At 45.1% G+C, this 16,799-nt stretch overlaps 1 protein-coding gene across 1 annotated transcript; it reads left to right on the top strand.

Annotated features, from left to right (window-relative positions):
• Positions 1 to 5,716: 5,716 nt before the first annotated feature.
• LOC145411684 (tetraspanin-2A-like) lies at positions 5,717 to 16,530 on the top strand. The gene is made up of 6 exons (XM_080281690.1): positions 5,717 to 5,818; positions 10,900 to 11,097; positions 11,711 to 11,890; positions 14,808 to 14,902; positions 16,017 to 16,125; positions 16,450 to 16,530. The coding sequence occupies exons 1-6, from the start codon at positions 5,717 to 5,719 to the stop codon at positions 16,528 to 16,530; spliced, it is 765 nt and encodes a 254-aa protein (XP_080137816.1).
• The last annotated feature ends 269 nt before the right edge of the window (positions 16,531 to 16,799 follow it).

The raw sequence follows: 16,799 nt of genomic DNA, 5'->3' as shown, positions 1-16,799 counted from the left end.
ATTGATCTTGCATACCACAATCATATGATCTGACAGACTTCCACATCGTCTTCTCACGGCCCTTGTATCAGCAACCATTCCCATCATCACAAATATATCCTTTCCAAGTTTCCATCCCTCTAGCAAAAGCGTCAGACGAGCATGCAATCCCGCTAGATTTCCGACTAGCTGCTAAATCAATATTTTGGTGGGAAAATCGCTAACTTGGCAACACTGTTCGACTGATCCACGATTGTGTACGAAATGAATTTTTTGTGTATATTTGCAATCGTGTCAATAATTACGTATTAATCAAGTTGATGATGCATAAAAATGCACTGATGCATAATATTATTTCTTTGCACCGAGGTAAGAAAAATATATATAAAAACTCAATCGTAAAATGAAGTACGTCATAACAATGACGCCATCATACGAGTGACGTCATCACAGAATATCGATGATTGTCATTTGCAAGACTTTCAGAAGTGATTCTAGTGTCAGGCTCCCTTTCCATCTGTTAATCTTCCTCATGTAATAGAAGTATGTGTTGTAGTCCGAGGTCCATATGATTGTAAACCCGGTGGACTGCAGGCTGAAACTCCCAGTTATTCCAAGTCTATCTTCCTCTTTTCGGAGGATTGGAAAGTTAAGAGATGTGCCAACACTTGAAAGTGCCCCTGTCCGGCAACTCGTCTGTCATAAGCAGTGGCCTAGCCCTAGCCAAAATATCACGCTATGGGTGGTGCACTCTTTTAAACGAACTTCTGTGCTAAATGGCATTTATTCAAAGGACTGTGCATACCCCCCCCCACACACACACGCAGTAAAATTAAAAAGTCTCATTGGTCTGTAACTGCAGGGGTACCGTGGCCCACTCACACGATGTAGTGCTGCCTTCAATTATGTAGCCTAGTCTCAAGATCCTACAGATACCACTGATAGGGCCTCTGCAGTGTCCTAATGGGATGGAAAAGGACTGGATGATGGATAGAAGAATGATTTGTATGCAAAGGAGTTACTGTCAACCCACTGATGATAGGTTCCGTATGGAAGAGAAGGCGAGACATATGCAGTGTAGGAAAACTGGCATGGAAATTTTGTAAGCGATATGAAAATGTATGTTGTGAAACCTGAAAATAAATAATAATCTCTGCGTATTGAATTTGTGGCTGGAACGAGTTTTTAACCAACTGACTTTTACAGGATATATTTTTAGGGGGCTGTTTCACTCATAACTTGAAAGTAGGGGTTGCATGAAAGTCGATGAGCCTTAGCTGTGTGAGACAGGAATGGTTCTCCTTGGCTATTAGTCAAATCAACTTCTCAATCTAACCAGCCCACTGACGGCTGAAAGAGGTTAGGGATGTTTGCCATTTGAAAAAAAAAACAATTTAGTGGGTCATGCCTAACTAGCTACAGTGGCGCATTAAAGAGAGGGGAGGGGACGACGAAATGGTCAGCCCCGAATAACAGGAGTGGCATAGGGAGTTAAAATATGTATGTCGCGAAAGTTATATATATACACCTACATAATAATCTAACAACAGCTTAATGTTAATTTCAAATTATAAGGTGTATTTTTTTAAACATACCGGGAAGACATAACTACCAATAAGAAAAAGTTGATAAAAATTATATGGAGATGCGAATGTTTGTTGACATCGGTCAGTTTCAACTTTCAAGTTGAAAGTGGGTAACTGTCCTTCCATTTTGTTCACTACCCTGTCACAGGGTAATATGTCCCTGTGTCTACATTATAATTATGAGGTATGTTTCATTAGATAATTATAAGCATGAAATGTTGGTTGTTGTAGCAATATTATGGTACTTCATTGTTCAGTAACACTAAATAGTGTCAGTGATCTTTTAGCAATTTGACTGTAAATGCATCGTCGAGATGGTATAATACCAAGTAAATGCATCGCTCTTATTTTGCAGAGAATAAGGTTTATGAATGATAGTCTCTGTGACTACTGATAATCGCAATAAATAAGTGAACAAGAAGCTGTGCCAAGCCATAGCAAGCCCGTTCCCAGCAGTCATTTTAGGTCTGACGTGTAAACACAACATGATATCTAGTCAGTGATGTCACATATATGATACTTGGAGTAAATCGGGTGAAAATTTACGATGTTATGCCCATTTGAAATTTTAGGCCAGACCCACCTGACATTGAACCTCCTACCGCTGGCTGGTGAGTGATCCCCCTGATGTAATGAGGCATGTTATAGGATGTAGATTTTGAAAGATGCATTTTTAGGTTTTTATTTCATGTCGGTATGACGAATCTGAAAGGAACTATGGCGAAAAAACGATTTTTTTTTTTTTTTTTTTACACTTTTCGGGGCCTACAGCCTTGGCCTTGGCCCAATTTTGCCCAAAATTTAAAAAGGTGATCAGGTTATAGTCCATCATCCCTGTAATTTTATTCAAGATTGCACCAGTAGTTTTTGTGTGAAGTTAACAAACAGACAAACAAACAGACAAACCGAATAAAAACAATACCCGTCCCCAAGCCCCTCAGGGGCGGGGACGGGTAACAATTAAGGATGGAAGGGATGGAGTACATCTTCAGTGTTGTCTCCACAAATTACATCTTGGGAGATGATAACCTCAACCTGACGATATCCTTCCCTTTGACAGCCTAAATGATCCTCTGGGAAGAAAAATTCACCCACAGAAGCCATACAATTCCCTCCGGATCCAAACTGTCAACGATTCCCAAACTATTTCCTGCTGGGGTCACCTGATGAGCCGTCAACCCCAACATATACAGGCTATATATATATATATATATATATATATATATATATATATATATATATATATGTGTGTGTGTGTGTGTGTGTGTGTGTGTGTGTGTGTGTGTGTTACACACACACACATACACATATTCGAACGCCTTACAGACACCACTCAAGAACGCCAAGTGTGGAAACGTTATCTGATAAGGCGTATCGAACTCAAGCCTCACAATAGCGACAACAGTGGAACAACTATGGTATTACAAACCAGTAAACTCAAAATTGTACAGTATAATAAATTCCGTATGTTAGCCTATGCGACTTTGTAGTTCCTTGAGAAACTTTATCAATTACCGCCGCCAAGGTTATGTTTTTTCCGACTGTTTGTCTGTCTTGGCAACTTTGCTCAAAAAGTTATGAACAGATTTTGATGAAATTTTGTGGAAGGATGGGCTATGGTTCAAGGAAGAAATGATTAAATTTTGAGCTGGATCCGGATCTGGGTCCTTTTTAATGGCATTGGCGGAGGTATGCACTTTCTGAGTGCTTTCTAGTTTATTATTTTTGGGGAGGGGGAGGGGGTCAGACTGCCTCCTCTCACTCATCTATTCTTCACCTTTTTGGTCTCTTCTTCCTCCTTTTCTTTTCTTCCTTTTTTTTTTTTTTTTTTTTTTTTTTTTTTTTGCCTCTCGCTCTTCTTGGTCGCTTCTCTTTCACGTTTTGGTTTCTTCCCCGCTCTTAGTCTTCTCTCTTCCTCTCTCTATTTGTTTTTGTTTTTTTCGTTACTCTTTATCTCTTTGCTTACTACTCAAACATCCTGTTATACACGAACCGGATCTGCGTTATCAGCCTCCCTTCCCCCCTTCACTTCTTATCACCCTAATTTCCTCCCTCCCTCCCTCCCTCCCCTTCCCAAAAGCTATTCTCCTCACCAGTCCTCCTCCGCCTTCATACAAGCATCTGCTCATACCTCTGCCCAGTGGAGCACTTCCTGCTGTTCAAGTGAGGCTGAACACACGCCTGCGTCATAGCATTTATTTCCTGTGTGGACTAGACGTGTTTTCACCGGTGTTTTTGAGAAAGGTTAGTATCAAATATTGTATCTTTCATCGTAACCTTGTGTGAGATTTTGATATATTTTAGACCTACGATCGAGTCTGTCGTAACTTCAAATCCCGTTGATGTCCTCTTTGTTTTACTCTTGCTCTCACCTCACGATTTTACTCAGTGCAATGAGTCTTCTTGTATACTAAGGCTTTATTAAGGCCATTGATAACTCCCGCGTTCCCAAAGTCTGTCCTAAGCTGAATAAAACTGTCAGGAAATGGATGAAACAACGTGAATTAGTCATCCCCGGACTCAATGGATTAATATTGTTTTAGCAGCCAGAACCTTAGTCGGTTTCTTGTCATCCGACGGAAATGGGCCACTAACACCTCGAGTACTAAATTGTGGTTGCACGAAATATGACGAGCCTTAGTGAGGTGTGAGTCTCCTTGGTTACTAGTCAATGCACCTCTCCAATATGACTTCACTTGGCCACCAACTGAGCTGACAGGGGTTAGGGACCTTTGTCACTATTGACACAGACACACGGAACAATTTTGCCATCACTACGCTCTTCGTCCTTCATGCAGAATACAGGCTTAACCTAAGATCTCTTGTGATTTACAGTGTGTTTCATAGGAAGAACAGGAGAGAAAAGTCTGCATACTCCTTACCTTGTGCTCCTGAAAAAAAATAAAAAGCATTTCATTGGTGATATGCGACGAGGGCATAAATGATGAGGAGGAGGACTGGTAGTTAGCGGGTGCAACTGCAGGCTGGTGTGACCGTGAACCCAGTGGACTGCAGGCGGAAGTGGTCCCTCTTCTGCAATCCACCATCCTCCCTTCGTGCCAGAGAGGGAGCTGGAGGGCGTGTGTATAACCGAGCAGTGGAGTAGCTCGCTTATATTAGTACCACCAAGTGAAGGCGTCCCTCTCCAGCGCCACAGGAAGAGGAAGTAGTGTCCTCCCCACTTCCTCCACTATGTCTTAGGAACTATAAGGCTGCTTACGACACAAGTGGTAGGCGGTGGGGTCGCCACATCCCAGTGCCAGTACACAAACAGAAAGTTCCCAGCGTCCCATTCCTGCTATTTTTCAGACCCTGAGGCAGTGCTTGACTTGTATTCCCCCCCCCCCTCTCTCTCTCTCAGTGATAATGATAATGAAGGCACTGGAAACAAGTACAGAAAAAGTGAGGTAATTTGTGAAGAAATAGGACAAGTACAGAAGTAAATGAAAAATTATACAGGGAATGAGGTAGAGCAAACGTGCCGGAAAAGTTCACTACAACAGCGAGAAATGGGGTTATGATGACGATGGTGATGACGACGGTGGTGACGGTGGTGGTGATGGTACTGATGACGATGATGATGATGATGATGACGGTGGTGGTGGTGGTGATATTGACGATGATGATGGTGATGATGATGATGATGACGGTGGTGGTGGTATTGATGATGATGACGGCGGTGGTGGTGGTGGTGGTATTCAATGATGATGATGACGGCGGTGGTGGTGGTGGTGGTGGTATTGATGATGATGATGATGATGATGATGATGATATGGTGGTGGTGGTATTGATGATGATGATGATGATGATGATGATATTAAAGATTTCAGCTTTTTCTGTTCTTGTAGTGTTATATATTTATTTATTTATTTACTTACAGGAGGAATAAGACAGACCAAGCTTGAAAAATAATCGTAAAGAGAGGAGGAGAAAGGTGATTTGGAGGAGGGAAAAGTGAACAAAAGAAGAGAAAAGTGAGAGAAAGGAGAACAGGAGGAGAGTAACAGCCAAGACGAGAGGAGAAAGCCAAGAGGTGTCAAGAGAAAGAGAGAAACCAAGAACACTGAAGAGGAAACGAGAAGATAGCAAGACGAGGGAGAAACGAGAGCAAGCGGAGGGAGGATATAAATAGAAGGCACTAAATACTGAAAATGGGTCGTCAGTATCCTGATGTGGGGTACAGCGGTGTGGGCACGGCTGCCAATCGGAAGTGCCTTGTTAGCACCATGATTATATTTAACATTGTGTATGCTGTGAGTATACCTTCGTTTTTATTATTATTATTATTATTATTATTATTATTTATTATCAGTAGTAGTAGTAGCAGTAATATCAACCTTGGTAATCTGAACAGAATCACGTGTTTTAATCAAGACAATATAATCCGGATCATTGTAGTGGAGAGGTTAATGGTAAGAGTCATTACTGTGGCCTGACCTTCCTGGTAAGAGGGTTTTCATCACTCCATCCTAACCCTCTCCCTTTCTTCTCTCCCCCTCTCTCTTCTTTCCATCCTCCTCTCTCCTACCCTTTCCCTTTCTTCGTCGCTCTTCCTCTCCCCCTCTGTTTCTCCGTGCCCCTCCTCTCCCTCTCCCTTCCTCTTCATTCGTTCCCTCCCCCACTCCTTTACTCATCCAATCATTCTCCTGTCATCTCCTCTCTTCCCTCTCCATCCCTTCCTTTCCTCCTTTTCTCTGTCCCCTTGTCCTGTCTTCTCTCCTTCCCTTCCTTTCCTTTCCTTATATCCCCTCTTCCTTCTTTCTTCCTTTCCACCTGCTCCCTGTCCCATCTCCCACCCTTCCCTTTACCCTTCCCTCCCCTTCCTTCTCCATTTCTGTCCCTCCTTCCTCTCCATTTCTCATTCCCCTTCCCCTCCCTCCCCCCTTGTTGATCCATTCCCCTTCCTCATTCTGTCTGATCTTTGTCTCCTCTCCTTTCCACTCCTCTCTCTCCCTCTTTCCCTCATCCCCCTCCCCCTTCCCTCTGCGCTTCCCTCCCTCCCCCTGTTGGTCGTGCATCCATCTTGCTAATTACTGACCCCATCAAAACATGTTCATTATAATAATTAATGTAGTTGTTGTTCCCGCCGTGCTCCACCAGCTGTCCGCACCTCAGTCAGTATTACTCCAATTATTGTTACAAGTTTTGGTCTCGTTTTGACAGTGACAATAGTAGTAATATGAGTGTTGGCTGCAAGAGAGAGTTAGTTCGGCATAATTAACCCAGCCATTGATAGCAGGTTCGATATTAGTGATATTAAACACACCCACAGGCTCCAGTGACCCACTTGAGGGAAAGCGTCTGGCCTTATCTGCACATTTTCCACATCCTGACCTCTCACGTCTACCCAGGTTGACCTATGACCTAACCTATCTGAACTAAAATCGGAATAACTTCTTAGAATCCCAGCTTAAATATTCACCTTTTACACGAAATGAAATAAGACATTCGTTAGATATTTTGTTAATGTACAGTCGCCTTGGGTCGGGCTAAAAGAAAAAATCGTTTGCCATCAGCCTTTGCGTAATATTTTCGTCATAAATGCTGTGCCTATTAAGACTGGTGGGGCGTGACACAATAATCGCATTACCCGCCGTCATCATTGAAAGGCCGCTAGACTGCTTGTGAGGCAGGCCAAAAATGTGGCGAGAGAGAGAGAGAGAAGGAGAGAGAGAGAGAGAGAGAGAGAGAGAGAGAGAGAATTAAAGCTCTCCAAAGAAAGTCAAGCTCTCGTCATGGGTGTGAGTGACAGAGGAGATTGAGAGAGGGGGAGGGAGGAAAAGAGGGAATAGATAGATAAAGAGATAGATAGATAGATAGATAAATGTGACTGAAAGAGTGGTAAGGAGGAAAAGGGGAAAGTTTTAGTCAGTCAGATAATAATACAGGGAAGAACTAGGTAAATAAATAGACAAATAGGTTGATATGAGCAGACAGACAGACTGACTGATTAATTGGTTGTTTGAGTGACAGACACGCAGAAAGATAGACAGATTGATAGATAAATATAGATAGATAGATATAAAGAGAGAGTATGTCTATGTTTGTCTGCTTCTTTCTATCTCTTTCGTCTATCTCTCTGTTTGTGTCTGTCTTATTCCCGTCTGCCTTTCTGCTACAACTACTGCCACCCCTCTGTGTCTGTCTGTCTCTGTCTGTCTGTCTGTCTCTCTCTCTCTCTCTCTCTCTCTCTCTCTCTCTCAAAGTACCAGATGTCATGGAGCATAAGTCAGCGGTTCCTTCTATACCCATATTTCAAAATACGAGTGAATGTAGATATGATAAGAGATAAGCACACACGCCTTATCACGAGAGAGAGAGAGAGAGAGAGAGAGAGAGAGAGAGAGAGAGAGAGGGGGGGGTATCTTATCACTTGGGGGTCAAAATTTTAAAGATATAAACCGATATACAGTATACTATTGCTAAGACTTTATAAAAAATTAATGTAATTTCGATTGGCTTTATTGTTTGGGAAGTGTCAAGAGAAGTGCCCTGAGAATGGAGAATGAGAGACTGACGAGGAGTGCGTATGTGAGTGAGGTGGAAGGGGATGAGGGGAAGATCACTGATGGCAGGGAGAGATGGGGTGGAGAGATATAGGGAGGAGGGTATTCCGCCTCTGTAGGTAATGGCGAAACGCACCCTACCTACCTACCTGCCTACCTACCTGTCCACATACTTACCTACCTACCTGTCTACCTACCTGCCTATTTACCTATCTACCTACCTGTCTTCCTGACTACATACCTACCTACCTACCTACCTGTCTACCTGTTTACATCCCTACCTACCTACCTGCCTACCAACCTTGATGCATAGTCAGCTTGCCTACTATAGCTGCTATGGGTAAATGAGCAACCGTCCTTATCAGCTTGTTATCTACGCTGTGAGAATGTTATCAGTGGTGACGGAGTGGGCTTTTGTGACAGCGTTAGCCACTCACATGAAGGGACCATGACTCTCTCTCTCTCTCTCTCTCTCTCTCTCTCTCTCTCTGTTTCTAGTTCTTTTGATGTAATGTAACCGACTTTGGACATAGACTTGGCAGCCCGTCCCTTTTTTGGCCCAGCAGCCCTTTTATGTGCCACTTACACCATCACATGTCACCACGTGGGCGCTAATACCCACTGTTCATATTAAATATACGGTAGGGCTCCTGAACACTAGCAAATTATGTTTTAGCGAAATTCACACCACTGAACCCTTCCCTGACGTAACTGTGGATTGTTATATAAGGCTTAATCACTCTATTCCACAGACAAACGACCTGCACGCTTTCCATTGCACTATTGTTTTGCCTCACACACACACACACACACACACACACACACACACACACACGTTTTCCCGCCACCCGCCCGCCGCCCACTGCCTTCTTTCTCGGTCGTGGGGATTCCGGCTCACGAAGGGCTGGGATTAGGGATTACACGGTGCTGAGTGGCCCGGGCTGGGATGGAGCCAGGGATTAAGGATTACTGGGTGCAAAGTCAGCCTCGGTGGGATGGATCGAGGAATTACCTAATGCTGAGACGGGTCGTATGCCCCACAATGCTCAGCCTTCGCTTGATTGCCTGAGTTGTGTGTGTGTGTGTGTGTGTGTGTGTGTGTGTGTGTGTGTGTGTGTGTGTGTGTGTTTTTTTGTGTTTCTGGCTTTTCTTTGTCTCTCTCGCTTTCACCATTGTCTCTGCGTGTTTCTCTGCCTTATTTCAATTTTCTTCTGTTTCTCCTGCTGTCTCATGGTCTAGATGGCTCTGAACTCCATACTAGCTAACGTCGGCCTCTTTCATTCAGTTCAGAGAGAGAGAGCGAGAGAGGAAATGACAGGAAATTATGTGAAATCAGAGGGAGGGGAGAGACAGGCGAGGGAAGAAAAAGAGAAAATAGATATTCATAACGAAACAGAATTACTCGTGTTATTTTATCCATAGTCAGACAGTATATATCTCTCTCTTTCTCTATCTGTCTCTCTCTCTCTCTCTCTCTCTCTCTCTATCTATCTATCTATCTATCTATCTATCTATCTATCTATCAGTCAAGTGAGAGGTTTTGTTGGAAGTATGTACAGTGCTCGTGTTATCAGTGGTTATCAGTTTTATCACAGGGTACTAGCGCCCTTATCTCTGTATCTATCTATCTATCGATGATGATGGTGGTGGTGGTGACAGTGATGATAATAATAATAATAATAATAATGTAACGTTAGTGCCTAAATCGCTTCATCATCAAGAATAGTCTCTTTTAAAAGTCTTCGTCCAACAGGTTATGAACTTAATTGAATCTTGTGTTTTTAGAGCAAAGTTTTTATGATGGAGGTAGAGAAAAGAGAAAGAAAAAGAGAGAGTGGGGGTTGAGGGAAGACAAAGCATGAAGGAAAAGATGCGTGAATGGAGAAAAATTGATGGTGAATAGGAGACAGTGAGAGAGAGAGAGAAAGAGGGAGAAAGAGAGAGAGAGTGTGGGTGACTTAGGAGGGGTAGCCAGTCACTCTCTCCCTCTCTCTCTCTCTCTCTCTCTCTCTCTCTCTTGAATCTGACTTCATTTATTTTCCCTTAGTAATTCGCTTACACATCATCATCATTATCACCACTATCCCTTCTTCCATCCATCAATCATCCACCCATCCATCCATCATCCACCCATCCATCTATCATCCACCCAGTCCATACTTCCACATATAGAAAACTGCAGCCAATCTTTTACCCCACATGACTAAATTAAAAGGAGATAAAAATAAAATGCCGGTAATAGCATGACCCTTTTCCTTGGCCTAATAAAACTGCCGATCCCAGCTGATATAATTAGTAGGTGGAGAAAAATATACCAGTTAAAGGATCACTGTCATTTGGGGCAATTGTGGAGGGGAAGTGTGGAAGGGAGGTGTGGATGGATGGAGGGGAGGTGTGGATGTGGCAGGGAGAGTGTGATTGGGTGTGTGGATGGGTGGATATCGGTGGGTAGACGTCAAAAGGTGGTTGTGGAAGGAAGGGTGTAAAGGGTTGATGTCGATGGGTGGGTAGGAAGTGTGGGTGTGGATGGGTGGGTAGGTGTGGGTGTGGATGGGTGGCTAGGAGGCGTGGGTGTGGATGGATGGGTGTGGGCGAATGGAAGGGAGGTGTGGGTTTGAAAGGGTGGGTGTGGAAGGGTGGAACGGAGGTGTGTTTGAATGGGTGGGTGTGGAAGTGTGGGTGTTAAAACTAGGTCATGATGATGATGATGATTTACTCATAATCTACGCAACGAAGTTGGACGCAGGTTGTATATTCACCCAAGTCTTTTATATATCTGTTTATTTATCTACTGGCATGTTTTTATTCATTCCTTAATTCATTTACAGGTGCTGGGTGCCGCCATGGTTGCCCTGGGGTTCTGGATAACGCTGGACACTGACTTCAAGGGTTGGGTGAAGGATCTTGAGATGGAACACTTCTGGGTCGGAGTGTACATCCTGATGGTGGCAGGCTGTCTGGTGATGCTGCAGGCTTTCTTCGGCGTGTGTGGCGCGTGTCAGGAGAATTACCGCTTGCTGGTGACGGTGGGTGGTGGTGGTGGTTTAGTAGGCTTAATGTCAGGTATGATCCCCCTTAGTTACTAGTCAGATCAAGCTTCCAGTCTCAGTAAACTTAGGTGGTGCTGAAGGCGTTCTTCGGAGTGTGTGGCGTATGTCAGGAGAAATATCGCATGTTGCTGACGGCACGTGCTTTGTATACTACACACTTGAGCCGCCTGGTAATATCGGTGCTACCACATGAAGGTGCCCCTCTCCTGTAGCCTACAATCAGTGTACAGTACTGTAATATGTAAATCAAAAAATATATATTCATACAAAGAAAAAAAAAGATTTAGCTGCTTCATTTAATCTACAAGCGACCAGAAAAAATGAAAACCCTTAAAATTATACATTGAGATGACAAGTGTCTAACTGATGATTATAAATGAAGAAATGAACACTGTTCCTAAGGACTTTACTCCTCACTGTATCGTTATTATATCAAATCTTCATCTTATTCACTACTACGACCATGATAATGATGATGATGATGATCATCATCATTATCACCACCACCATCATCATCACTACCGTCACTACCACCATCACCACCACCATCACATCATCACCATCTCTCACACTGCTTCCTCGGCAACAGTTCGTGGGTCTGGTGGTAGTGTGCTTCATACTGGAGCTTGCCGGTGCGGGGTACATGCTGGCCAATGGAATGCGTCACTCCAAAATAGAAGACTGGCTCACCAACCGCTTCTACCATCTGATTGACAGCTACAACTATGATGAAAAGTCTGCCAGGATTATGAACATTATCCAGGAGTGGGTGAGTACAGGACTGGATGAGTATAAGAGTGGGTGAGTACAGGACTGGATGAGTATAAGAGTGGGTGAGGACAGGACTGGATGAGTACAGGAGTGGGTGAGTACAGGAGTGGATGAGTATAAGAGTGGGTGAGTACAGGACTGGATGAGTACAGGAGTGGGTGAGTACAGGAGTGGATGAGTATAAGAGTGGGTGAGTACAGGACTGGATGAGTGTAAGAGTGGGTGAGTACAGGAGTGAGTGAGTACAGGGTGAGTACAGGAGTGGATGAGTACACATATAAATAAAGGATTATGGTGGGGTGTTCATGTACAGTACTCTCACTCGGCTGGATCATTTCTGGTGTGTTGCGTGAACGATTCATTTAGCGTTATCAGTGTCTACCCCACATCATTTACTCTTTTCGTACTCCCACTGGTCACACCCACGCCCACACCAGCATACTGAGCCGTCCTCGCAACACACAAGATATCGCTAAGTGAGTTTTTAGCGAAGAGAGAGAAAGAGGGAGGGGAATTGAAGATGAAAGGGACAGAGTGTGGATGTAATGGAAGGAGGTGATGGGTAAGAATGAAGGCGTGATTCAATTGTTGAGTCCTGTGACAGGTGCTTTGTGGGAGAGAGAGAGAGACAGAGACAGACAGACAGAGGGGGAACATCAGTTTTCACGTAGTTAACTTTACTCTCTCTTTCCCATTCTTCTCTCCCTCCTACTGTTTTTCTTTCCCTTCCTACATCTTCCCCTCCTCAGTTTCTCTTTTCTCCTTCGTCATTTTCTCTCTCCTTCTCCTCCTCCTCTGCATCCTCTTGACATCAATCTTCCTCCTCGTCGTCCACCAATTCCCCTTCCCCACCCCATTCTCCTTCCCGTTCTCTGTTTTCTCTCTCTCTCCCTCTCCCTTTTCCCCTAATTCTCCTTTACTTCTCCTCCTCCTTACCCACCTCCTCCCTCCCCCCAGCGCCATAGAGTAGCCTCCCCTATTCCCCTTCCCTCCCCTACTTCCCTCCCTTTCCCTTTCCCTTTCCCTCTCTCTTTCTCTCTCCCTTGCGCCAGTCCCCTCTTCCCTCTCCCGTCTCACCTCCTCCATTCCCATTTCCCCTCCTGCTCCTCTCCTCTTCCTTTCCCTCCTCTCCCCTCCCCTCCCCCCGTCATTCGCCATTCGCTCTAAAACCTCAACATTTGCAACGTAAAAAAAAACATTCTCCCGATTACACCTTCCTCCCCCCCTCCCGTCTCTCTCTCTCTTTCTCTCTGTCTCTCTCTCTCTCTCTCTGTCTCTCCCTCTCTCTCACTCATCTCATCATACAGCGAAAGTAAGTGTGAATAAGATAGCGTGAGCGTGCACTGCTTCCGATGCGTTGGAGAGGAATGGCAGTGAAGGGATGGTGGGGGTGAAAGGATGGTGGGGGTGAAGGGATGGTGGGGGTGAAGGGATGGTGGCGGTGAAGGGATGGTGGGGTGAAGGGATGGTGGGGGTGAAGGGATGGTGGGGGTGAGGGGTGGTGAGGGATTGGATGAGGGAGGAGGGTGAGGCAGTGGGTGAGGTGGAAGGTGGTGGAAGACGAGGGTAAGAGAGTGAGGGGATGGTATGGTGGGGTTGAGGGTGTGATGAGGAGTGGAGGTTAGGGAGTGGGTAAGGGACTGGTGAGGAGTGGGGGTTAGGGAGTGGTGAGGAGTGGAGGTTGGGGAGTGGGCGAGGGAGTGGGGGTTAGGGAGTGGTGAGAAGTGGAGTGTGAGGGGCCTGGGGAGTAGGTGTTGGAGTGGGTGAGGGGATGGGTGAAGGCAAGGCAGTATATTATAGTGAGGGTGGCCGTAAATATTGAGGCACATATCTGCTCACCCACATGCATACACGGCGCGAAGGCAGACAGACAGACAGGCAGGCAGGTAGTCTGGCAAGCAGGGAGACAGGCAGGCAGGTATGTATGTATGATTGTAGGTAGGGAGGTTGGTAAGTTAGATAGGTAGACAGGCAGGAATGTGTGTACTGTATGTAGGTTAGATTGGTATGTATTTTTTTTTTTTTTATGTGTCCGACTCTGGGCATAGGCTTCACAGCCTGCTGTCAAGGCCCAGCAGTCCTCCTACATACCATACACCTCTACATGTAGGTGGTTGGTAAGTTAGGTAGGTAGGCAGGCAGGAAGCTTAGGTAGGCAGGCAGGCAAGTAAGTAGGAAGGGAAGGAGCGAGGCAGGAAGGTGGACAGGTAGGGAAATGAAGGGAGGGAGGGGAAGTGGGACGAAAGAAGAGAAATGAATGGAGGAGAAAGAGGACAGCAGGGAGAGAGGGAGGTAGGCGAGGATTAAGAAGAGAGGCAGGGAGGTAAGGAGGGAGAAGGATGGATGAGTGAAAGAAGAAAGAAAGAGACAGAGACAGAGGAAGAGACAATAGAAGGGATAGAGGGAAGGGGAGTTGCGAAAAGTAGAGGGAGAGGGGAAAGTGAGAGTGGGTTAAGGGAGGGGAGGAGGAGGAAAAGAATAGCGGAGGGGAGGGGGAGGGGGTGAGGCAGAATATGAAGGTGCTTTTACCATGAATAAAAATGAAAAGCAAAAAGGCAGGAAGAAATTAGTGTAAGTAACTGCAGTGTGCAAATGTCAAAAGGTAGCTACATGAAGAAATGTGTTTCATGTTTTACTTTGAGTTTGATTATTCTATTGTTCTCTCACTTCCTTGGTTGTCTTTATTATTATTATTATTATTATTATTATTATTATTATTATTATTATAATTATTATTATTGTTGTTGTTGTTGTTGTTGTTGTTGTTGTTGTTGTTATTACTGTGTGTAAGACAAACCAGGATTAAATAACAACAACAACAACAACAACACTAGTAACTATCCTGCCTTATTACTAACTCGTGCCTAACCAACTGAACCCCGTGCCTAACCCGTGCCTGCTCCCTGCCTGATCAGGTTGGCTGCTGTGGTGTGTACGGCACTTTGGACTACGTGAAGTGGAACAAAGTGATTCCCTATTCCTGCTACAACCCAGTTACTGGCAACGCTTGGTGAGTACAATACTTCCACTCACAGTACATCAGGGTTTAGTAGTACATAAGTATATATTACTGGCAACGCTTGGTGAGTACAGTACATTGAGTCAGTACATCAGGGTTTAGTAGTACATAAGTATATATTAGAGTCAGTGTATTTAATCTTGTGGAATGAGGCTACAATCACAGCTTCAGTATTAGGCCTTAGTTGTGTGAAATTCTGAGATTTAGTTATGCATTAGAAATAAGTCTCCTTGGCCAGCCCATCAAAGCAGCCCTCCAGTCTGACCTCACCTGACCATCAACCTCACTGAACGGGGTTAGGGGTTAGTACCTCACAATTTCACAGTACGTACCTCAGTATTTCACAGTACCTACAGTAACTCAGTATTTTTTAGTTACTCCTGTTGGGGGATTTCAATGTTGTCATGATGGACTTACTTCCTCTTCACGGGATGACTTGATTTTTGCCACCAAGGAGCTTCTGTATATTTTTCGTGGCCTGTTTAACAATGAACCTGTTATCCCCGTAGCCAATCAGTCATCACCAACCCACATATCCAGTGTAGTATGTCCCACCACCAGCACCAACCAGCACGTTACCATACACACACACACTTTTAGACAGTCCAGGCCAAACTTTGAGTGTTTTATCCGTAGAGTTTCACAGATTACATCGCCAGTGAAGGATCGATTGTCAGATGTGAGGTTAGGTTAGGTTAGTTTAGGCTGAGTTGGGCTGGATTAGGTAATTTTAAGTTGGGTTGGGTTCAGTTCGATGACATATTGCCGGATTAGGTTAGACTGGGTTAGAATATATCAGTTTAGATACACTTTGGTTAGGTTATAATACGTTAGGTTAGACTGGGTTAGGTTGGTTGGATTGGGTCATTATAGGTTGATTGGTACCTCAGTAGCTGTCATAACTTCCAGCTTAGTTAAACCCGACCCGATCAGACCCAAGCCACTGTAAACCACCTAAGCTGACCCAAGCCACTGTAAACCACCCAAGCTGACCCAAGCCACTGTAAACCACCCAAGCTGTCCCAAGCCACTGTAAACCACCCAAGCTGTCCCAAGCCACTGTAAACCACCTAAGATGACCCAATCTCCTCTCGGACACACACAGGTACATGGACAACTACGGCCACGTCGGGTGCGTGGGAGGCTTCACTATGTACCTGGAGAACATGGCTGGCTGGATTGCCGCCGTGGCGCTGTTCCTGGCCTTCTTCCAGGTACGGTAGGGGAGGGGAGAGGAAGGGGCAAAGGGGGACAGGGGGAAGGGGAGGCAGGGGAAGGAAAGGCTAGGCCACGAAAGGAAGGAGGAAGCATAGGAAGGGAAAGGGGATGCAGGGAGAGGCAGAGGAGACCGAGAAAGGGGCAAGGGCATGAGAGGAGGAGGCAAGGGCTAGGGTGAGGCAGACATAGAGGCAGGCAGGGACAGGAGCAGGGGCTGGGGCAAGACCAGAGTAGGGCAGGGGACAGGAAGAGGCAGGGTAAGGATGGTTGAAGTATTAGTATTCAATTTTAAGTTCTGGCACAAGCACCATCCTTTTCAGATGTTCGGGGTGCTGACCGCCTGTTGTATGCTGCAGGTGAGAAGGAGAGGGGATGCCAGAGACGATGGTTACTACCGCTAGATTCCAGGTACACACTCGTCAGCCAAAGCTTGTGTTCGCCCTCTGCCCTCACCTGTGCCTTGAGGAAAAATCGTAGCTAAAGTTTCACAACGAACATAGACCTGTTTTCCTGTGTGTTAAGGGAGAAGTTGGAAGGTTTGTTAGACTGCATGAGGAATGGTTGACTATGATACTGCGACTCGTTGATCTATCTGTCTATCTAGCCATCTGTCCATCTACCTATCTATTGCCAGACGCCTTCATCCCGTAAGGGGTGGCTATAAACAATC

Source organism: Coenobita brevimanus, chromosome 90 (assembly GCF_032717465.1).
Source record: "Coenobita brevimanus isolate Jiangsu-jjx chromosome 90, ASM3271746v2, whole genome shotgun sequence".
Taxonomy (NCBI): domain Eukaryota; kingdom Metazoa; phylum Arthropoda; class Malacostraca; order Decapoda; family Coenobitidae; genus Coenobita; species Coenobita brevimanus.
The sequence above is the reverse complement of the archived record's forward strand: the minus strand, read 5'-3'. Positions and strand labels throughout refer to the sequence as shown.